Source organism: Hippichthys cyanospilos, chromosome 13, assembly GCF_059441005.1.
Source record: "Hippichthys cyanospilos isolate Australia breed blue-spotted pipefish chromosome 13, RoL_Hcya_1.0, whole genome shotgun sequence".
NCBI lineage: Eukaryota > Metazoa > Chordata > Actinopteri > Syngnathiformes > Syngnathidae > Hippichthys > Hippichthys cyanospilos.
The window spans coordinates 4011286-4033225 of NC_142381.1; the positions used below are offsets into that span (position 1 = coordinate 4011286).

At 41.1% G+C, this 21940-nt stretch overlaps 5 protein-coding genes across 6 annotated transcripts; 1 reads left to right on the forward strand and 4 right to left on the reverse strand.

Annotated features, from left to right (window-relative positions):
* Positions 1 to 1853: 1853 nt before the first annotated feature.
* Positions 1854 to 3960, reverse strand: foxi3b (forkhead box I3b). The gene is made up of 2 exons (XM_088430568.1): positions 3205 to 3960; positions 1854 to 3099 (listed from the first exon to the last, which is right to left on the reverse strand). The coding sequence occupies exons 1-2, from the start codon at positions 3803 to 3805 to the stop codon at positions 2522 to 2524; spliced, it is 1179 nt and encodes a 392-aa protein (XP_088286694.1). The 5' UTR covers positions 3806 to 3960; the 3' UTR covers positions 1854 to 2521.
* A 2068-nt stretch (positions 3961 to 6028) lies between these two features.
* Positions 6029 to 9920, forward strand: LOC148413520 (uncharacterized). Its single transcript, XM_088431790.1, has 5 exons — positions 6029 to 6157; positions 6431 to 6536; positions 7517 to 7627; positions 8828 to 8946; positions 9633 to 9920. Exons 2-5 carry the CDS (start codon positions 6431 to 6433, stop codon positions 9687 to 9689), a joined length of 393 nt encoding a protein of 130 aa, XP_088287916.1. The 5' UTR covers positions 6029 to 6157; the 3' UTR covers positions 9690 to 9920.
* Positions 9921 to 12245: 2325 nt separating this feature from the next.
* On the reverse strand, positions 12246 to 14644 carry LOC148413521 (protein Wnt-8a-like). 2 transcript variants are annotated; one of them, XM_088431502.1, is made up of 6 exons: positions 14523 to 14644; positions 14426 to 14459; positions 14218 to 14347; positions 13898 to 14023; positions 13660 to 13802; positions 12246 to 12957 (listed from the first exon to the last, which is right to left on the reverse strand). In XM_088431502.1, exons 1-6 carry the CDS (start codon positions 14597 to 14599, stop codon positions 12400 to 12402), a joined length of 1068 nt encoding a protein of 355 aa, XP_088287628.1. In that variant the 5' UTR covers positions 14600 to 14644; the 3' UTR covers positions 12246 to 12399. The 2 variants fall into 2 exon arrangements, with proteins under 2 accessions (XP_088287628.1, XP_088287627.1); XM_088431501.1 differs by having other exon boundaries at positions 14218 to 14459.
* Positions 14645 to 15050: 406 nt separating this feature from the next.
* Positions 15051 to 18391, reverse strand: LOC148413522 (protein Wnt-8a-like). The gene is made up of 6 exons (XM_088431503.1): positions 16685 to 18391; positions 16544 to 16577; positions 16313 to 16451; positions 15960 to 16085; positions 15726 to 15868; positions 15051 to 15618 (listed from the first exon to the last, which is right to left on the reverse strand). The coding sequence occupies exons 1-6, from the start codon at positions 16753 to 16755 to the stop codon at positions 15052 to 15054; spliced, it is 1080 nt and encodes a 359-aa protein (XP_088287629.1). The 5' UTR covers positions 16756 to 18391; the 3' UTR covers position 15051.
* Positions 18392 to 18515: 124 nt separating this feature from the next.
* Positions 18516 to 21108, reverse strand: tmsb2 (thymosin beta 2). The gene is made up of 4 exons (XM_088431505.1): positions 21093 to 21108; positions 20005 to 20150; positions 19099 to 19203; positions 18516 to 18939 (listed from the first exon to the last, which is right to left on the reverse strand). Exons 3-4 carry the CDS (start codon positions 19196 to 19198, stop codon positions 18902 to 18904), a joined length of 138 nt encoding a protein of 45 aa, XP_088287631.1. The 5' UTR covers positions 19199 to 19203; positions 20005 to 20150; positions 21093 to 21108; the 3' UTR covers positions 18516 to 18901.
* Between the last annotated feature and the right edge of the window lie 832 nt (positions 21109 to 21940).

Consider the following 21940-nt stretch of genomic DNA (forward strand, 5'->3'; position numbering starts at 1 on the left):
GACCCACTAGGCCAGACTGTGAGGGGGATTTTACCCGATCTTTGCACTGGACACTCACTGCTAAATGTGGCGCAACGTGTTATTTTTAGCACTCGGCATCCTGTGCTACCTGTTGAGCCTGGAAGGGGGCTCCTCCCACCTTAGGTCCCTTCTGAAGGTTTCTCATTTTCCCCAGATGGGGTTTTTGAGTTTTTCCTTCCTCTTCTGGGCGCTCTGTTCAGGGGATGCTGGTGTGTATTTGTGATGTTCTTTTTCAGCACAAAGTTATTCAATGCTATATGTACAGATGAACTTGACTTGTTATTCCATGACTATTAAGTATTGGTAATACGGATTTGTGGGCAGGTGCAAAGTCCTGCTGGAAAATCAAATCATTGTGCCTTACTTTAGTAGATTGACGCTGAAAACAAGCGCAACCTTATTTCGGTGCTAGCGCATGTCACTGTTAAAATTTTGCAGTGATTTCACAGTTAATTATTGGATGAGTTTTGCATTACTTTCACAGTAATGAATACAGCAAAATCCTGTGAATTCATTTATAATAACAGACTGATGAATGGATTCTACTGTAGAATAGCAGCCTGACTCTGACCTTGCCTTAGTGTGATTAGCACTTTTGAATGGACCATTTGAAGGTCGAAATCGGACTAGCTGGGAATGAAGTATCGCGAATAATGAAGAAAATTTGACAAAAAAAACCTGTCGGAATGAATAAGCAATTCAACTTTTGGGATGGGAAAACAACATGTTCAGACAGTGACACCTTCTGATGTTAATATCGCTTCTCTTCACTCCTCCACTGTGTAGATTGCAGGTGAAGAGAAGCAATTTGCATATGAATTTGGCTTAGTTGCAGCGACCCACTCCTCACCCCCACCATGACTCTGAGGCATGATGTTTTGCATGTTTAAAATCCAATTAAAGTTTGATTGATTTTAATGACACCTCATATCTTGCTTTGAAATCAGTATATAATGCAAAATACAAATGATATAATGCCGATTTTTCCCATTGGAACCATCCACATGCTATACCAGTAAATTCTGGTATTCTTCCTTCTTCTGCTCTTCCCTTCTTGGTTCGTTGTTTCTTTTTCATTCTGTGTTTGGTGTAAATTGATGTCATGCTGCCTGTGTTTCGGGGTAAATAAAGGCCCTAGGCTGACATTCATCAATGAGTGGTTGGCTGTATATGTATGCATGTTCAAGACTGCCAAATAAATTAGTAGTACTAGTGCAAGCAATTTCCCCACAGTAAAACAAATGAATCCGAAGTTTAAAATTACATACGGATTGTACTTGTTCTTATGTTTTTGAAAACTGGACCCAATGTCATTTATGTTCATTTTACATGCTTTATGAATAGCATCAGGAGAATCTATTAAAAATAAAACCTCTGTGTATCTGTTTTTTGTGTTTTTCTTCCCTTGCTCTGTCAATATTGAAGAAAAGATATATTGGTGACAATCTACATGATCCATATTCATTTCAGTTAAGTTGTGCAGTGAGCTCTCAGTTCCTCCTTAAGCATCATTGACACTTGCGACAGTTGAATCAAGCTGCATCCAGTCAGCAGTATGTCAAGGGGCAATGTAACTGTTTAGTCAGGGGAGGAGGGACAGCATGGGAATGAGAATTTTTATCATTCCAGCGAATCTGTTTAACAATTTATCACACAAAGATCAGGTTTCACTGACCCTACTGCTTCTACTCTGCTAGTCATAGCTTTTTCCAAGCAACAACATTTTCTGTCACTTTGTCTTGTATTCTATTTCAACTTAGTGCTCTTTTAATTGATTTATATCTCACATTAAAAAAAAAAATGCTGGTTTGACTTGAATAAATGACAAGTGCAGCTGTCAAAAGTATTTTATTCATATCAAAAAGACAACATAGGATTTACCTTACATTATGAATACATTAGCGGGTGTAAAACAAGCAAATTATGTAAAGAATCAGGATTAAAAGGAACATAGATTTATTTACAAAGGACATGTGTAAGACTCTCGAAAGACCAACAGATCAGATTTTGGAGACTACAAAGCAAAACAATAATGGTTCACATGATTATAATTTGTCGACCAAGGTGTAATTTTACCGCTCATCCAAACTGCTGCTTGGACGTTGTGCTTATGTGATACCATCAAGGAATCGCAGACAGTAGTGTGGAACAGACTGATGTCAGCAGATCAGATCTCAGATCAGTTAAGAATGAGTCAGCTCTGATAGAGACCAGCTTTAGTAGGGATATATAGCTGACTCTGGATTTGTTAGTTTCAGACAGTTTCAGATCTTTACTGCTGACTCAGACGTTTCTGTGGGAATGCAAGTTTTTTTTGTTTTTTTTTTATTACGTTGTCACACGCTTTTGTGACCTCAACTGTTTCTGTCAGCGCAAACATGCCTTAAGGCATGTGTGTGTGTGAGTGTGTGTGTGTCTGAGCCTCTCAAAGTGTCAACTAATCTCTACTGCAAAAGAAAACTAAATCCAGTGAGTCTTGTGAATATGAGTTCAATTATTGTTAAACTTCAGTGCCATCACGTTGGTAGATGATGCCGGTTGAACCCAGGGGGGGGTAGAAGTGTCCACTGGATGAACTGTACTGGCTGAGGATGGGGCTTGTGTATCCTAGCGAAGAGTGGGGGGGTGAAGAGGGGAGCATAGAAGGAGCTTGCACTTGTGGAAGCCACTCTCGGCCAGCAGAGTTTGAGGAGTAGCTACCAAAGCTTGCGGCCTGTGGAAGCCTGTGTGGCCCATCTAGAGGGAGGTTGACCTGCAGGGGTCTGCTCAATGCATCACTTCCCACATCATTGGTTGATCCACCAGACACTCCAGACATCTCAGACAAGAAGCTGCTCAGACAAGGTGTAGCGCCGGATGATGACGGTGAAGGAATTCTGTCCGGCGTCTGGGAGATGTTTAGGGAAGAGTTGGCTGATTGTTTGGGGCTGCCCCTTTCACTTTCACCTGAATCAGGGGCCCCTGAGCTGCCGTCGACACCGGAGAGGGAATCTGACTTCCTCTTCCTTTTGCGACGGAAGTTTCCATTGTCAAACATCTTTTCACAGTTTGGATCTAGTGTCCAGTAGTTGCCTTTGCCTGTTAGGTGAAAGTTTTTGGGGGAAAAAAAAGAATAAATACAGAATATGTAATGAAAAATGTTGCAGAGAGAAAGACGTGAAAGTATTATTCTCAGAACTATACCTGGATCGTCCTCATCTCTTGGTACTTTTTTGAAGCAGTCGTTGAGTGACAGGTTGTGCCTGATGGAATTCTGCCATCCTGCTTTACTCTTGTTGTAGAAAGGGAAGTTGTCAGCAACATACTGATATATCTGACTCAAGGTCAGCCGCCGATCTGGTGCTCCGTGGATAGCCATGGCGATGAGAGCCGAGTAAGAATAAGGCGGTCGGACGAGCTTCATCAAGTCCTCCTGTGAGGGGAGGGAAAACCAGCTCAACTCCCCTCCCGGGCCGCCTGCTCCAGCCGAGCCTAGGTAAGGTCTCTGCATGCCATAGTGCTGTGGGACAAAGGGAGGCCCCGGATTCCCAGGTGGACCGTTGGTGGTCAGGTATGATGGTGTGTTGAGCCCAGAGCCGTTGAACCACAGATAAGGATTTGGGGACGTGGTACTGAAGTCACCCAGCTCATAAGAGGTCGGGGTGGTCCGCTGAGGGCTTGGCAGGGACGGCGGCGGGTAGTAACAGTCACTGTACAAGCTGAGTTCAGGGGCTTCCTGGCCCAGGCTTGGGAACTGAGGGCCACAACGTGGAGGAGACTGTTCCTGGGCCTCAAATGAAGACATTGTCAAAGTTTCTTCTTACCTTGAAGAGAGCCTCTTTTACCCTTCAATTTTCTTGAGAACTGTAGCAAAATCTTTCTCCGGTTTTTTTCTTTCAAGCTGTTGAAGGTGGTCGGCTGGTCCAAACTGTGTTTCAATCTGTTCTCTGTCAGCTTTGCCCTTGCTCTATGTTGAAATGTCACCTGTCATACCTGCTATATCTGTTTCCCTGGAAACGCCCCCACTCTTGTTTGATTGGTTCTCTCCTTTAGGTGAGTAGCCCTTTTTTTCTTGGGATTGTACCATTGCTCCAGGCGTTTTTTTTTTTTTAACCTTGCTTAAGTGTATTTTTCTGAAAACTTTAGTAGTAATACTAAAATTGATTTCAGCTATTTGCATTTTATTGCAAAAAAAAAATCTTTATGTCAATATTTAAAAGTCTTTTTCTGTTCAGAAAGATAAGTTAATATTCTGTCAACATGAATCTTGATCTCAAGGCCATAATGTGTATTTTTTATATTATTTGTTCTTTTTATATTAATTTCAATTTATGCAAGTGGGCGCATTCCAAGATTTTAAAAAATGACTGTTCACCCCGGGCATCGAGCGACCTTTGCACATTGTCGGTGAAATCCCTCTCGGCAGAGCCGCCCGCTGTCGACCCCCCAAAAATTAAGCAATGAAAAATGATAATATGTGGGGTTGATGGCCACCCTCTGACCTTTCAGTTTAGGGCCTGCTAAAGTGGATTAAGCTGCCCTGAACGATATTAAAGGGTTGTGATTAAAACAATTAGGAATGATAATTTAACTACATATTGCTGTGAATGTAAAGAACAGTTTATTTTCTATTAACTGTACAATGTGAGGTTTGACAATTGTTTCATGATTAAAATATCAAAGATAGTCTGTGATATTTCATTTAATTGTATTGCATATAATGTTAATGCATTACGAAAACATACATTAAGACAAACATCAAAAGAAGGAAAACTCATGAACTCAGTTCAATGTAATTATTTTGTAGCTTTGCAAAGTTAGAGGAGGATCGCTGGCACAAAGACAAACCAAGGTGGATATTTATATTTTTAAAAGTTGCTTGGCTGTTCATTGGAAAAAATAAAAAATGGTGCACTTCGCAAAGCCAAGTTAAAACAACTTCTTTGTACAAGTTTGGCATAACATCTGAGAGCAAAACCCTCTGCCAAAGTGCCACAGGGCCTTACAATTGCTGCTGGAGTTGTGGAGCTGATGAAGCAAACCAAGATGTGAGAAGTTTGGACAATTATTTATCTGATAAGACTATTGAAAACATACATGTTCTCATAAGTCAGATTTGGGAGTTAATCTATTATATTTTCCAACAAAAGAATCATACTACAGGAACATAGTAATCTAATACAACATTTCTTGCAACAAAATATTTTTACGTGATGATTTGATGATTTTTAGTTAGATGGTTTTGATGATGGGAAAGCAAGGTGGAAGAGTGGTTAGCAGGTCCGCCTCACAGTTCATAAATCCTGGTTTCAATTCCAGCGCAATCCATCCTTCTTGTGTGGGGTTTGCATGTTGTCCCCGGTTCTCAAACGTTTTGAAGTTAGGGACCCCTTTTTGGAAAATACATTTTCCAAGGACCAGTTTTGCAAATGTTTGCGGTAAAAACAACCAAACAACCAAACAAACAAAAGTGCCCTTTTTTACCAACATATTCAATTTGTCTTTCAGCCTTATGGAAGTTTACAAAAATAAATATTGCAAAGTCCACACCACTGGGTCAATTTCCTCCAAACAGGTTACTGCCAAATATTAATGACTAAATAATCAAGCTTTTTAATGATGACTGGGATTACATGGGTCAATTTGACAATAACAAAATTATTACTTTAAAAAAATATATATCTATATCTATATATATATATTAAACGGGTTGTGTTAATTGCTTTATGGACGATTCATGAATACATTCACAGTTTAATATAAAATAAAATGAAGTTAACACAAATATATATAATGTATATTTCTTTTTTTTTTTGCCCCAAAGATAGCGTTTCAACATCATCCGTAATGTTACACAGTGTTTTTAATATTTTAAATTTCCTAAAATCGTTGCAATTATTATTTTGATGAATGAATTTTAACTGAGAACGTGCATTTGTCTTTATTTCTTTATATCATATATTTAAAATAATAATGATACAGCGGTTATAGTAATACTATTTTCATATAATGTTATTATGTATTTAACTTATTGTGATGAACTTATTTCGTGAACACACCTTACGAAAGTGCATTGTGCTGGCGTTAGTGCCCAAAATACTACTGTAGCCATAGCTGTTAGCATAGCAGGCAGACTATTCATAAAGCCTCACCCAACGTAAGTAGTGGTTTATTTCACCACATGATAGGTATTATGAGTCAGTTATCGTCAACTCGGTTGTGTTTTTTGCAACAAAAAAATAAAAATAATAATAATACAATGAAGTAAAACGTTAAAAAAACGACTGTTTAGTCGACGATAAGTCTGCTAAGGTAAAATGTCTCGTCACGCTAGCTTAATGGCTAATTGCGTTAGCGCTGTTGGCCAAAATGGCGAACGATTTTATCGCTTAGAAGTAACTTGTGGACATGTCGTTTTTTTTTTCGGCAGATGGCCGAATCTTCCTTGCCTCCTGGGGACCTGACTGGCGCCGAAAACTCGTTGGAACTCGACGGGTATTTGGAGCGAATGATAGAAGATATGGAAAACATATCTGGTAAGAAACGTTTGAATTTGAACAGTTATGTGGAACGGTGGGAGGTTGTCAGACATGTAGAGGCCAAATTATTGTCCAATTGAACAGCGTTTCTGTCCACGTGTAGTGCAACTGACATGGATGGCGTACGACATGGTGGCTCTGCGGACCAACCCCGAACTGTGGGGTTCAATTCTGCTTCTCGAGGAGGCTCATCGCAAATGCGCACCCGCTTCCACTGACGCACCACGCACACACATGTGAAGTTTTCAGTCCATGATAATTGCAGCGCCTCATTGTTGCTCGTGTGCATGTTGCGCAGTTTGAGTATTTATCTGCACACTTGGTAAATAGTACTGTTTGCACTTAGTTGTAATAATTTTTTTGATGACATTTATAAATATGCTCATGGAGTCAAATAAAAGCACACGTTCAGATTAAGACTGTGGTTTATCCTTAATTTGTCATCAATATTGGATCTGGTACAATTTCATCTTCTAGACAATTTCAGATTTAATGAGATGCGTGTTGAGCAGGTGTGTCAAAACTCATTTTAGCTTCGGGGCCAAATGGAGGAAAATTTATCCTCAATTGTTAAGTGAGCCAGACTAGATGAATGATGATTTATAAATGTAAAAGCGTCACTTTTATGTAGAGTTTTGTTACTTATGGTCCCAATTCTGAGTGAATAGTGATGGTCATCTGTAAATATAGTGTTGGAAAACAATTTAATGGCCCAGAGCGGGGCCCCGCCCACTGGAAAGCTCTTCGGGGCGATCAATGGCCCTTACTTGACTTTGTGTCACTGAAGCATTGTTTGCAAAAGTCAGATTTTTTTTTTTTTGTTTATTGATTACAGACAGCCGACTCACGGTTTTGGTTCTATTCGTTTTTTTAATGCTTCATACAATCGTCTTGGCCGGATTAAACTTCCTTGCAGGTCATACGTTAGCTCCCCTGGTGTTGAGTAAATTTCTGATGTCCTGTTTGTCTGTTTTCAGATGAACAACACTTGGTAAGCACTGAAATGTGTTCCCAAGCCACATGCATAGATCTGGAACATATTTTAAGAGAGCTGGAGTCGCTTTCTAAATGCATGGATCAACTTGCACGTAGGTGTCATTCTGTATGTGAGTAAGCATCAATTATGCCATCAGGATGATGACACTGATGATCAATTGTCAAGTATGCAAATCGCAAGTTGTAACTGTTTGCCCTCGATCTGCAGTGCGATAGCTACAAGTAGATTACAGGAGTCCAACTGCTATGCAAGTTAGCCGTGCTTCGAGGTGTCAGTGAAGTTGAGTTGCGTTGTTATACATGACAGCTGTCAGATTGCAACCTGCTGCTGGGTTAGATAAAAATAACCGAAGGTTTGCTCAAATGACTTATCCATCAAGCAGGATGTTGTGACTTGTTCTCTGCCAAAGGGGACAGTTACAGTAATAAAAAGAAAGCGCACCACCAGGAAAAATGTTTCTCCTTAACAGCTCAAATCAAAGAAGCCGCAAGATTTGTTTAATCCCAAACGCCCTTCATTCAATACGTTTTTTTTTTCAAAATATTTCAATAAACTGATGACATGATACTTAGAGAAAAAAACCTGAAACAAGCAGGCAATTAAAGGGATCCTGTGCTCCCTGCTATTGATTGTGTTCTCTCAAGCAACAACATTCGCTCTATACTATCAGCTCTGTATCAAAATATGTATTCATAACAAGCGTGACTATTTGATTAATAAGAGTTATTAACACATCAATATCGATATCGATGCATTGTGAAAAAGAAAAGATGGCTTGATCTGTCTTCATCAGTCCAAGGATGAGCGCTTGAACAAGCCGGCATGGACGTCAGCAGATGGGGGGGGCCAGCAAAGGGAAATATATCGCCACACACTTTTTTCGTTTCTGCACCCCCCACCCTAACCCCCCCCCCCCCCCCCCCTCCCCATAACTGCAACAGTATGTTCTTAAATATACGATGAAGAAAAGGGTCTGAAAGTACTGTAATCATTTTACACTCCAAGTGTTAAAAAATGGACAGCCATGATCTATGTAACCACTTAAGTCAGGAGTAGACTTATATTCACATTTTTGTAAAATTCACCCAAATTGAAGTTAAAAAACAAAACAAAAACGGGGGGTTGACTAATAAGCAAGATGATTTGTACTCGGAGAAATAAGATAAATGGCATTAATCAATTTTCGAAAGTGTGTATACATCTTTACATGCGTGAAACACTCCTGTTTTTTATTGCAATGATTGATTATCTTTAGGAACTCCCAACATTTTTTTCTTCCCCCCACCTGCAGTAGAAGTCCAGCTGAGGCAATGTGATCTGATCGTTTGTGTCGGCCACCCTGACAAGCTGAGACACCTGAAAATCCTGGAGCCGCCTCAACAGGCGCCGCAAGCTTCTCCTGAAAACCACGTAAGTGAGCAGAGGTCATTTTTGAATATTTCAACAAAGTCCACCAACAACCATCACTGTAAAAATAGATGTACGTTTTTGCGAGTATTATTCATTAGTTTCCCATCAAAAAATGCATAGCAATGACTCGTGGAAATGAAAATGTTTGAAGATTCTCTGAGGTAGCCACCATGTATGGCCATATTTGCATACACAAACATGGATGGTGCTGGTGCAGGACACGATCCTGCAGGGCGCTGCAGACCTCAATGGTGTGCGGCGCCTGTGTGTGATGGGTAATCATCTCCTTTACCCCGGGGAATCTAAAGCACCCATAAAAAGCTGACTTGGACCTAATGACGCAGTGCTCCACTCGTCTACGAACGTCAAACATTGCCTGTGGCATGCGCAATTTTCAGTTTGCATTGAGTGAACGGCCACAACGTTTTTCTCCCCTAGATCATGCCTTTATGCACTACTCTCTTGCGCCGTGTTTTTCAGACAGGGTGGCAGGGAGTTGAGTTGCCTTGGTTACTGATCTAGAAGCTATAAAATGGGCAAGGTTTATCGCAGTGATCGGAGTAACCAAACTGAGGAACGTCGAGGTGTGGGAGTGCCGAGCGTTCATTGCCGTGCACGCAGACAGGTGTCAACAAAGCTACATTTTATTTACATTTTTTAATAACTTTTTCTGTGTTCTTTTGCAGCTAGAGAAAAAGGATGACGCGCACGTTTGCGTCTCTACTTCAAATCAGCAACCCTGAGGCTACTGTAAAACCAAGACACCCGATGGACTTCATCAACTTGACAGCGTGGCAAGCCAGGTAAATGCGACTGCAGTCACTGTTGTGCTTTTCTTTGGACAACATCGCCATCTGCTGTTCATCTTCCGAAGTTTTGGGTGTCGCTTGAATTCCTGTGTATTTGTTATGAAGTTGATGAGGTGTTGATGTTCATTTCTGTGCTTTGACATATTAAACATACATTTGAATGGAGTATGCAATCGTAAACAAAACTCTGCATATGGATGGAGGACAACAAAGCTGTTAAATTCCATTGATTTTTAAATGAATTAACTAAGTGGCAATGCTAAATTAATCAGTATTACTTAGTAATTCAGAAATGAAGAACTATATTTTAATAAATTCCAATGAGGTACACTTACACAGTGTTATAAAATAATAATCCCCTCTACCTTTTTTTCTGCAATTAATAGTTTATGTCATGGCGAGTGAGATGCCTGGAGTATGAATAATAAACAATGTTTGAAATGACCTAAAATGAAAAGCTGACATTGATTAAAAAAAATATATATATATATGTCTCCAAAAGTCTTGCGCTGACACTTGTGATTTTTTTTTCGTTTGATTTAGCCATTGCATGCTTCATCTGCGGTAGATTTTCTCAGCGTGATAGTTTGACTCAAGCTCAGATTAGGGAAATTTTGTCAAACACATTGAATGTGTAGCAAATGACTTAATGGCGATTCTTTGCTGACCCGTCGTATGTTTATTGGTGATTTTATTGGCTATTAATATCAAGACATTGGTATGCAAGTATGACACTTCCAGTCATTTAAAGTGATGATCTTTTCTACATGAAAATAACATTTGTGCTGATTTCCCCATCACCAAACTTTTGTTTGGAGATTTTGATCTATTAAAATTTGCTGTGTTAAATTTGAGTCATCGGTGTTGCCATAGAAACAGCATTTTAGCATTTTATTCTGAATTAGAGCATTGTCTGAATCCATTTTGTATCCCGGCACAGTGAGACTTGTGTCTCCGTATCTCACACATAGGTGATGTTGGGGGGGGGGGCTATCAATCATGGTGTGATCCACCCCCAAGGGCCACAGGCCTGTCTGGGTGAATACACGAGTCCTCCTGTGGGGCCTTTGTGAAGGTCCCTCCTTCCATCTACTGTTTTACTCTACTTTTGTGATTTTGTGACATACCAATTTCTCAGGGGTGGCCAAGTGTGCTCCTCCAGTGCCACAATCCAGCCTGTTTTCAGTGCTTTCTTTCAACCAACAGACCTGATTCAAATGATTAGGTCATCAGTATGCTTTGCGGAATCCTGAAAACAACCCTGATCATTTGAATCTTGGCCACCACTGCCCTAGCTGACAAAAGGTAGAATCCTGCTACTGTGTTCAATATGGAACGCTGTATGATAATAGAGCGAGTGTTGCTTTAATTTTGAAAAATGTTTTGCGTATGTTGTGTAAAAAGTGCAATCACACTATGATGAAAATAATTCCACTCTTTAAGTCTGAAACACAAATGTTAGGTAAAGTGCAATGGTTGAAAACAGATGTAGTGCTTTTGGAGCAGATATCAGGTCATAAGAATCCCATTTGGGGCCAATATGGAAGTAATCATGTATAGCCAGTGGAGTGGAGAGATAAGGGGTGGATCGGGAAGGACCTCCAGTGGGGCCAAGCCTTCATTAGTGCACAGCGGGACAGCATGGGAAATACGGGGTATCCCCAGGAACACACAGGCAAATGGGAAGGATTAAGGGACTAAAAAATTTCTTGTTTTCAGAGTCACTATTTTTCACTTTAGTTATTAGCTCCTTTATTGCCTGAAAAAGGGGCCACTATTTTGTGGCTGTATTGCTATTTTCATTGCCCTAAATAATGGCAAAAATATGAAAAGGACTACTTGTCTGTGGCCTAAGGACGGACCTCCCAATGAAGGCAATAGTCATGCCAGCTTTCATTTAATTGAGACAGTGGCAGATTTATGACATATCCAGCTGAGTGGTAGAATTTCAGTTGATACAGGGGGGTCATAGAGCAAAGGAGGTGAGCCAATGACTGGGAGGAGGTTTTACAGAACTTGCAAGGGGTTGAAATAATTGAAAGCAAAATTATTCAATTTTCAATGTGCATTTGTGAGATGTTTTGCTCACGTCACTTGAAGAAAGCAGAAAAATGCTCATCAACCAGTCAAAAGTTCTCCCACCTCGCTTCTTTGAACTTTGATGTATTGTATTCCCCATTAGCATGCTCTGATTGTAGGATGCGAAAATAGGACTTGAGTTTGGCATCCTCCCAGATTTTCAGGACAAACGCCTCTCCTGGTGGTGGAAGTACTTGACTAATTTGTCTTTCAAAGCCTGAGAATCAACTCAATACGCATTGGCATCAAAGTGCTGCTGGATCAACACCTCGATAGAGGTGTCATCTTCAGCATGTTATCCCCTAATCCGCTAGTTAGTTTATTCGTGTCGTTCTAATGCCCACAACTTCCCTTGCGGTCTTTTATCAAATGCCTTGATTCGCAAATAAAGCAAACGACACAATATTTTATATGTTTAACAATTTATTCAAAACCTGAGAACACGGCTGTGTTTTTCAATGACAAGTTCATATAAATAGACCACATGGAAAGAAGTCAGAAAGTGCAAAAATGATGACGATTCGGATATTGGCCCTCCTCTAGAAGATAGTCCGGCAACCTTGTTTTATTTGGGTACTCGCTGTCTGCGTCTGAGAGCGTGACCTTCACTTTCTTCCTTCTTGACACAAACGTGTTTGACCATGACTTGCGAGCAGTCGTCACAGTTGACCTTGCAGCACCAGTGGAACTTACAGTTGCAACTGGTCACCACCTCTGCACGCCTTTCCTCCATCCTCAGGCCGCATTCATGACAAAGCCTGCGGCAGCTTTTCCTCTCCCACTGTGTCAGACCCTCGCCGTGCTGCACGCACTCGCGACCCTCGGTGCCGTACAGCCCGAGAGTGATGTTTCTTTTGCAGTAATCGGGCGAATCCTCCAGGTAGATGAGTTCAGTCTGGGGAACGTTGCTAAAGGCGTCCACGATGGCCCCGCGACTCTCCGCACTGTTTCCGGACCTTTTACGCTTTTTGTCGATGTCCAGCTTTTGGGCTCGACCGTACTTGACCTTGAGATAATCGCCGATTCCTCTGAAGTCGGACAGCTGCGCCCAGCACGTTTGGACGCTGCAGCTCTCCGACATGCCGTGACATCTGCAGATGCGTTTCATGGTCGCCTTCACGGCCTGTTGGAACATAAGCAAGATTATTTTCTGACGTTTTAAATGGAATTCCCCCCACGACAGCATTAATTCTCCCCTTTATTACATCCACTGCTGTCAAGTTTGGATCTTTTTTAAGATTATTTTCCTTATTAAGGTTTTATTTTTATTTTTTTATCACTCGCAATTGTTTTGCTAAGCTTTATATGTTCGAAAACATTTCGGTCAGAAATCACCAAGGCTGCAGTCAAAATAGGACCGACATTCTGGGTTAATTATGTCTCCAATAAAAGTTGTCTGATGATACAGCCGAAAGAATTTGGTTGATTATTCTTTTGATCCCATATTTTGGATGAATCATTTAATTTATTTCATTTTATTTCATCTGCCCTCCCCCATGTGATTTTATGCAGTTTTTTATCAGTTTTTTTTGTTGTTGTTGCAGAAAAATACCAAAATGTCTCATTGTCTTAACTTTTGAAACTATTATGATATTGCAAACGTTTTTTTTTTCATTACTGACCCCCCACAAACACTTTATCGGCCCCTTAATCCAAAACTATTGATTCATCAAGTTGTCTATGTAATATGACATGATCAAGCATTAATTTTAGCTGATTGTGATAACATCCTTTCCAAGGGAAACTATAACTAGAATTTGTCCATGACAAAAATGAGTTTATCCAATCTTATTCAAACGACCATCATATTTCGGAGAATGCTTACAAGACGTCCTGCTTCATTGTTGTGAAGGTTGACAGCAGCTCTTGAGTCCTGAGCAGTCTCTTGCGCATCCACATACTGTTTGGAAATCTTCTCCCCGAAATCCACGTTATCACTGCAGCCGCCCCACAGCCACCCTTGTCCCCCTACACACACACAAAGCACAATTGAAGTATGGGAGACTCTCCATTTACATTGCAAAAAATCCAATACTATGTGGGATTTTTGAATAAGCTATTACCAATTTTGCCATTCCTTGAGACATCACAGCCGCAGTTGTCAAGGTCTCCCATACTGCAGTTCCTGGTCAGAATGTACATGACTCCGGCAGCACTGATGGCGTGGACAAAGGACGTCTCCCTGGTGGCTACAAAAAACCAAGGTGCTTCCTAAGTAAGTATTTGTTCACTGTCCTTTTTTTTTTTTTCAAACCGAACGTTTTTTTTTTATACATGTGCATACATTGAACGATTCAACTTCCAAGCAAGCCGGCTGTCTTTCCGCCCCCGCATTAACTTGCCTCCGTATTTATAATCACACGCGCTTTAGCGGGTTACTTACCGCGTCTCAGACCCTTCAGCTGCACAGCGCTTTCCGGACAGTTCCATCTATCCCAAGTGAACTGGTGTTTGCACTCCTCGATGCCAGTTTGCGTGCCAACTTGCACGCTTTTAGCGTAGGTGAGGTAAGCCTGCAAAAGAGACGACGACGTGTGCGTTATTTGTGTTGAAGTATGCGGATTAATACTTAAATTAAAATCTTCGTTTACCTTTGATCCCGTCATCAAAAAGTTACCAGCAATCCTGACAAGCAAATAAGAATATTAAGTGAATACAAATAGGTAAACGGTCTGATGGTTTACTTACCAAGTGTGCCCTGGACAAATTCTGCATAGAAAAGACAGAAGAAGAGCCCACGGCAAGTGTTTCATTTTTTTCCCCATTGCCGACCAGAAAAACTCACTTTGAGTTCGTGTTCTGCAATTTAAGTGAGGAACGTACGGAGCCGTTGTGCCTTCGACCCCAGCGGCCAAGAAGCTGATTGGATAACGGATTTAGGAAACGCCTACATGCGCGCTTCAGGAGCTGGTGTTTTGCCTTAAGTTTATTTTGCTTCCGAAGCTGCATGAAAGCAATATACAAGTGAAAATAGCTCGCGACTAACCAAACTTAATCATTTGGTATCATTAAAAAAATATTTTATTTGTCAGTTTAATATACAATACAGTTTAGAGGCGAATCTGACCAAGTACCCGCAACATGCCGTTGTGCGTTAAGTATTTGTTCTTAAACACAGTGATTGGTGTTTAAAATCCAGTGTATAGCATGAAGTGCAATACGTATAGTCCACCAATAGATGAAAATACGTCACAACCGAGCAACACTGACCTGTCACTCAAAGTCTACGCAGACGGTGTTTTCGTTTCGCTTTGTTGTGTGTTTTTCTGGCATTTGCCTTGCGCGCACAATAATATTTAGCGACTACCTGCGTGCATTTGTCACATTTAACAGTGCAGCACCAATGGAATTTGCAGTTGCAACTGCTGACGACTTCGATGTTCTTATCCACCACTCGGAGGCCGCATTCGTAGCACAGCCTACGACAGCTCCTCCTTTCCCAATGCGGCATGCTTTTTTCTCCCTTCAGGCACTCCCGTCCCTCGGTGCCCTCGTAGCCCAGACTCTGGTTTCTGACGCAATAGTCCGGAGAGTCGTCGAAAAAAATGAGCTCCGTCGGCGGGATGTTTCGGAAGGCGTGGGTAATGGCGCCTCTGTTGTCGGCGCTGTTCCCAGCTCTCATCGGCCTTTTGTCTACTTCCAACTTCTTTGCTTGGGCATGCTTGATTTTCAGGTAAGTGCCCACCTCTCTAAAGTCAGCCAGCTGCATCCAACAGGTTTGGATGCTGCAGCTTCCAGACACTCCGTGGCATTTGCAGGCTCGCCTCATTGTAGCTTTAATTGCCTAAACGGGACAGAATGATCATTCTTCAAAATCAAAACCATAACCAGAAAAAAAAAAGCCTCGGGGCAGTGTTTATTAAACTGACTTATAGCAATTGAATGCCTTACTAGTCTCCCAGCCTCGTTGTTATGCAAGTTGACCGCCGCACGGAAGTCATGACCATTTTCCAATGCATCCACAAACTGTTTGGAAATCTTCTCTCCAAACGCCACATTATCACTGCAGCCTCCCCAAATCCATCCTCTGCCTCCTGAAGATTAAAAAAAAAAAAGTAAAGACGAAAAAAATAAACATAAATTTACAGCCCATATATCACCTAATTTGATATGCTGGCGTCATACCTGTTTGTCCTATTCTGGAATCATCACAGCCGCAGTTGTCAAAGTCTCCCATGCTGCAGTTCTTGGTAAGAGTGTACATTACTCCTGCAGCGCTGATAGCATGGACAAATGATGTCTCTCTTGTAGCTACGAGAAGTCAGAAACAAAACTAAAATTAGTTACACCGGTTGTGACAAATGCGTTTGAATTTGTCCCGTGTTCTGCGTGCGGAAGATGCAACCCCGTTGCAATTGGGAAAGGCCGACGCCGGTGCGAATGTTTTTCTCAATTAATATTGCGTAACTGTCCCGGATTTTTTCAATTAGCCGGTTCTCACTTTTACCGCTTGCTGAAAATGACGAATCGTTTCTTACCGCTTCGCTGACCGTTATGTGTGGATAGTTGGAGCGTACTCTGCGGGCAGTTCCATCTGTCCCAAGCAAATTGGTGTTTGCACTCTTGTATTCCACGCTGCGCACCCACTTGCACACTGCCAGCGTAGGTAAGAAAAGCCTTGAATACAATGCAATTGAGCACTATTATTAATTCTTCAATCAAACACTAAAGTTGTTTGTGGAATTTGCATCAATCAAAGACGTGTTTACCTTTGGTCCAGTCATGAGGAAATTATTCACTGTCCTGTGAGAGGAAAAGAGCCCAAGAATAATAACAAAAATGAGCACAAAGTCAAATGAAATATTTAAAGTACATTAAAGTAAATCCATGCAAAAGTATGAATGACTGACCATGTGGAGGCAGACTGTAAAATACAACTGATGTAGAGAAACATCACAATATGCTGCGTCCAGGCCCCCATGACTGTAATCCACAATCCTGTTTATTCAAGTCCTAGATGAGTGTAGCAAAAAGAGAAGCGGCATACTAAAAGCGTACCCCAAGCTCCACACTGATTTTCTTATATGGTGGTGGGCCCTGTGATTGACAGATTTGTCGAACAAGTAACGCTCCACTGTGAAAAAGACAACAGTAACCGCCCCGGCCTGTAGACAAATAGGAGCCATCCTCGCATAAGTGTAACTTCAAAGAGAGAACGCAGACACTTCCAACAGCCCCTCATTAATTCACCTGCATCGATTTGCTCCCCACTTTCTTACCGAGTGACACCATGTAATTACTTTATAATTCCACGTTAAAATCCAATATCTAACAGATCCCCGGCCAAGGTTTATGATATGTCGCCTGCAGTGAAGATACTAAGTACTGCAGATGTTAATATTTGAAACGCTGGATGATATTTTTTGCCCACATGGTGTAGTTGTTCTTTTTGCTTTCATGTTCGGGAAATGGCACCAGTGTCCCACAGGGCGCACGGTGATGACAAAGCCATAAAGTCTTGCTGGAGCTGAGCCCATATAGTCATGTAAATACTTCTTCACACATCGCCGACATTGGCATGTTGGTGATAATAGGATAATAGATGTTTCCTTCAGAAACAACCTGGTGTGAAAACAGTCTGGAATTTACAAGGTTATAAATCCATGAGAGCTTTAATACGTGAAACATGCAGAATGAGCTTTTAGTGTTAATCGTACTATACTTTGACACATCCAGGTCCCAAAATGAACATTTGGGATTGTTAATCGTTACGTCGACCTCTTCTGATTATTTTCTTCAGTTAGCTTTGACTGCGGCCATCAACATTCATCTCGTCAGTTACGGTCATTTCTTATTCGGCCTGAGAGACCTTGCCCAGTAGTGATTAACATTCGATTGAAACAAAATCCCCTCCACTTGTCAAAATCTCCAAATTAAATACTCAAAATCCCCTACAACAACAATGCGCTTAGCGCAGAACAATGAATGGACGACTGGGCGAGAACATCAACACTATAGAAGAGATAAATAGGTGAAGATAATCCCTATAATTGCATATCACCCGTAACATTAATCCTGCAATATGACTGAAACCAACTGTATAGATTCACTCTCAACCGGGATAGGATGAAATTGCCAGCTAATTCAAATGCACTTGGACACATTATGTCTTTAATGAAGGGAACTCTTAACCATTTTAACGGGTTATTAACATGCGAACAATGCTCTAAAGACATGGGCGTGTTTCTCTTAAGGGGCTATTGAAACTATGCTGACGAATCACTTGGGCAAATGTGACAATTGATTGGTTTGGAGCCACTTGCCAATCTGTAGAAAAAAAAAAAGAAAGGAAAAAAACTACCACTCGTTTATACCACTACCGCTTCTATAATAATACAGTACTAACTAGGGGTGTGGCTAATGATGATCTTAATAATTGGTTAACCTGGTTATATATTAATTGATTTTTTTTTTCTTTTTAGTGTTTTAATTTTCCTTGCTTTTGTTTAAAGAAAGAAACAAATCATTTTCCCCCCCTAATAGACTTTGCAGAAAACGATTTTGGTGTGTTCGGAAAAACTGGAAAACATGTTGATCATTGTTTTACAGAGTATGTAACTACTGTTCTAATGTTTTATGTGCTTGTTTTTTCTGTAGCTATTTGTGTCCAGATTAGCGAGTGCAAGTGTGTTCCTTTTTGTATCCTGATATTGAGGAGACTGACAAAACACACACGATCAATAGGCTCCACATCTTTATTTATTTCAAAATGAAAAGTAAAAAAAAAAAAAAAACATTAAGAAAACACCCTTGGTGGTTTGGCTGCAATGGTTGTCCTTTATCAGAAGAACCCCCCCATCCCCCCTATTGTCTGGTTACTTGCATTCTGCTGCCACATCACAACACCACTCGCCTGTCTGGCAATATTGGTGAGTTGTTAGCTACGGGCTAACAGAATGAAGCAGGCAACCAGGCTAACCCCTTTCCCTCAAGTGGTAAAGAGACTCCATGAGAGGATACGACCCCTGGGAGCTCAAGAGCAGCCTTTTGGAGATTTGACTAATAACTAAAACAAAGTGCATTTTGCTGTGGCATCCCAGCTTTTTTTTTCTTCATGTGCTTCGCAGTCAAGGCGTGGCATCTCCTTTTCTCTCTTGCTCAATAGCTGGAAGAAGGGGCAGAAAAAAAATGTCAGCATCGCACTTACAGAGACAGAAGAGTTCATTGGGTTTATGATTTGGAGCCGGTGTGTTGTTTGATACCGTGGCGGTGAAGAGAAACTCCAAGACGCATTTAATCAGGGAATAATGACCGTAAGACTCACTCTCTTTGGTGGGCAGAGGGTTTTTTTCTTTAGTCTCGGTCTTCTTCAGCTTTGTCTTGTCAAAACGGGAAATCTCGGTCATATCAGGCTTGTCAGACATTTCGGCTGCAAAGACAAAATGAAAAGTCACCCTCGCCGATGACCAGATGAGTCGAATGTTGAAATGACATTTTATCTTACAAAAAGTGTATTATTGTTGACATGGGATGATCACAAGTCCCAGATCTATCCGTGGGATTAAACGATTGAAATTCGAGCATCTCAAGTGGCCGCATGAGAAGGGAGTGGCTTTGTGCGGCTAACGCACGTCCACATGGAGTGGAAACTGCTTCCATCATGATGTAGACCCTCCTCATCTAAGCCCCACATGCCTAGTTTGACTCTCCTACCTATTCTTTCCTTTATCTCCGATTTTCTGCTTGAGGCCGAAGTCTTTGTTCTGTCCCTCCGCATCATCCCCTGCAACCCAGCGGTGCTCGACTGCAGTTATTTTCCCGACCTAGCCTCAGGTCTGACAACGTGTCCTGTGGCCCAGTCACGCCCGTTATAACCTCACAGCCCTCTCACGCAGGCTCCCGCCGAGTAGAAATGAGTCCAGCGACACAAATCGATGTTTTAATCTTTAGTGTCAAAGCCAGCTGGATAATGTCACTCACGATCCAAGCCATCAAGTGTTTCAGTTCAATTTACCAATGACTCAAACACAAATCCCCATTGTTAGTCCATGGCCATGTGCACGACCATTCCTGTGCATATCTTCGTCCCCTTGCCGCCATCAGCAGGCTGCCTCCGGTGCTCCAGCCACACCCCAATCCTTTGTTTGACTCCCAGCGACGAGCAACCAGAAAACTCACGCAGGCACACAGACATGAGTAAAACGCCGGAAAACACAATGCATGTTCTTACCGATGATCCTCGCGAGGAGCGGGCTCAAATCCACAAGCGGAGAGGAGAGTAGGAAAGGCTAGCGAGATAGAACGGGAGAAGGGAGCTTGAGCATCTGCCGGTGTGCGCACACTTGTCTGTATTCAGGGTGTGGGTATTAAAGGGAGCTAGGGAGGGAGGGGGAGAGTTAGAGGAGAGAGAGAGCGAGAGAATGACTAAGAGCTTCGTCACTCTTCCTCATTTTCATCAATATTCATGATCTAATGGCTAAAAGACAAGAGGCATTGTGTTATCAGTCCTTATGATTTTTTGAAAATTATCCACAGCATCATTACCTAAGGTTACCTTTGGTAACGGATCGTAAAGATGACACTCGACTACGTTGATTGAATCCCATAATAATGCTTTACAGCAGTGCTTCTCAATTATATTTTTCTAAGCCTTTCGCGCCCCCACTCGACGCGCTAATTGTATAAGTATACCTAAACTTGTATCCTTTTTTAACATTAACAAAAGAAAAAAAGCAACATCATTCAACTTTCCACAACTTAATTAATTTTGACAGTGTTTATACGGCTTACAGCTGAGTCTAAAACAGACTAAAAATAACCAAGTGCATCAAAGTGTCTGAAACAAAAAAAAAAAGATACATTCTTCTTTTATTGCAATGACACTTCACATGACAAACACAAAGCCTTTTCCCGGGGTCATCCGCACCGCACCCCCTATGGCTTCACCTCTTGCCCTCCCCCCCAGGGGAAAATGTGCAATAAACAAGCAGAACATTAAATAATAAGAGTAAATCACTCGGCTAACCACTATCATCGTCAAAAATTCGTCATAACTTTTAGTCAATGCTTTTCTGCTTCCTTTGTGCTTGACGTTAGAGCACACATGTTAAAGGTGTTTTTTTTAACAACTTAACGGATTTATTTTCACTGTAAATGCCATTAGTACAAGTAAAATGTTGTATACTGAGTTGATCATGGTGTCTATTTTAAGTGACATTAGTCACATCTGTGATTTAGTGCCTGATTAAGTAGCTTTGATTACATCAGACTTGAAGTGCGCAATGATGACGAGTGCCTTGAATTGTCCCTTCAGCTGACCTCATGAACCGAAGGAGGTTCCTCCCTTAATCTTCCCAGGGATTCATTGCATCTTTTTGCTGCCAGTTAGTGAGGATACTTGCCGTATATATCAACCAATCTCACAATCCAGCAATGATCATGAGTCAACGATCCCCTCAACCTTGAGCTAACATGTGCACTGCTATTCTTGCACCGATTACTGGATGTCCTTTGGAATGTGTTATAGAACAGCGCCCCGCTGTGGCCATTAATAGTAGAGGCTCTCTAAGAGGCTGCGTCGCCACCTGCTGGTCAAAGTGTGGAACTGACCCATTTCTTTGCCTTCAAGAGGGTAATCGCAGTAAACAGTAACAGTAAAAATAAGTTGATCTAGAACCATCTTTTGTGTAGAATCAAATATAATTAGCTTAATCTCTCTCTCTCTCTCTCTCTCTCTCTCGCTCTCTCTCTCCCTCTCTCTCTCTCTCTCTCTCTCTCTCTCTCTCTATATATATATATATATATATATATATATATATATATATATATATATATATATATATACAGTATGTATACGATTGAAATCAATTACTATCACTTCTAGCAGTTAATTTCAAATTAGTCATCTTTCAAAATATTTTTGTGCATTTATAAACAAAACTGTTTATATAATCTACAAAAATGGCTATTTACCAAAATATTTTGTATGTATACATTTTAGAGCTGTCATTTCAATACGTGGTATTTTTGTTCAAGATTATCATTAAGTTAGATTCCGATATTGTCCCATGTCGACTCACAAACATTCAAAATAATTCAATAATATGTTACAATAGTGAATGATAACTCTCTGGATATACTCAGAGACAAACTAGCACACACTGAAG

Bases quoted from the DNA above. Each gene is read 5' to 3' on its own strand.
- foxi3b (XM_088430568.1), bottom strand. From the start codon at position 3,805: ATGTCTTCATTTGAGGCCCAGGAACAGTCTCCTCCACGTTGTGGCCCT. The intron at 3,100-3,204 runs GTATAGTTCTGA...TTCACCTAACAG, and splicing joins AAGAGATGAGGACGATCCAG to GCAAAGGCAACTACTGGACA.
- LOC148413520 (XM_088431790.1), top strand. From the start codon at position 6,431: ATGGCCGAATCTTCCTTGCCTCCTGGGGACCTGACTGGCGCCGAAAAC. The intron at 6,537-7,516 runs GTAAGAAACGTT...GTCTGTTTTCAG, and splicing joins AGATATGGAAAACATATCTG to ATGAACAACACTTGGTAAGC. The intron at 7,628-8,827 runs GTAGGTGTCATT...CCCCACCTGCAG, and splicing joins ATGCATGGATCAACTTGCAC to TAGAAGTCCAGCTGAGGCAA.
- LOC148413521 (XM_088431501.1), bottom strand. From the start codon at position 14,599: ATGGGGAAAAAAATGAAACACTTGCCGTGGGCTCTTCTTCTGTCTTTT. The intron at 14,460-14,522 runs GTAAGTAAACCA...TTTGCTTGTCAG, and splicing joins ATTTGTCCAGGGCACACTTG to GATTGCTGGTAACTTTTTGA. The intron at 13,803-13,897 runs GTAATAGCTTAT...GTGTGTGTGTAG, and splicing joins CTCAAGGAATGGCAAAATTG to GGGGACAAGGGTGGCTGTGG.
- LOC148413522 (XM_088431503.1), bottom strand. From the start codon at position 16,755: ATGGGGGCCTGGACGCAGCATATTGTGATGTTTCTCTACATCAGTTGT. The intron at 16,578-16,684 runs GTCAGTCATTCA...TTCCTCTCACAG, and splicing joins TTACAGTCTGCCTCCACATG to GACAGTGAATAATTTCCTCA. The intron at 16,452-16,543 runs GTAAACACGTCT...ATTGTATTCAAG, and splicing joins TCCTCATGACTGGACCAAAG to GCTTTTCTTACCTACGCTGG.
- tmsb2 (XM_088431505.1), bottom strand. From the start codon at position 19,198: ATGTCTGACAAGCCTGATATGACCGAGATTTCCCGTTTTGACAAGACA. The intron at 18,940-19,098 runs GTGAGTCTTACG...CCCTTCTTCCAG, and splicing joins CCCTCTGCCCACCAAAGAGA to CTATTGAGCAAGAGAGAAAA.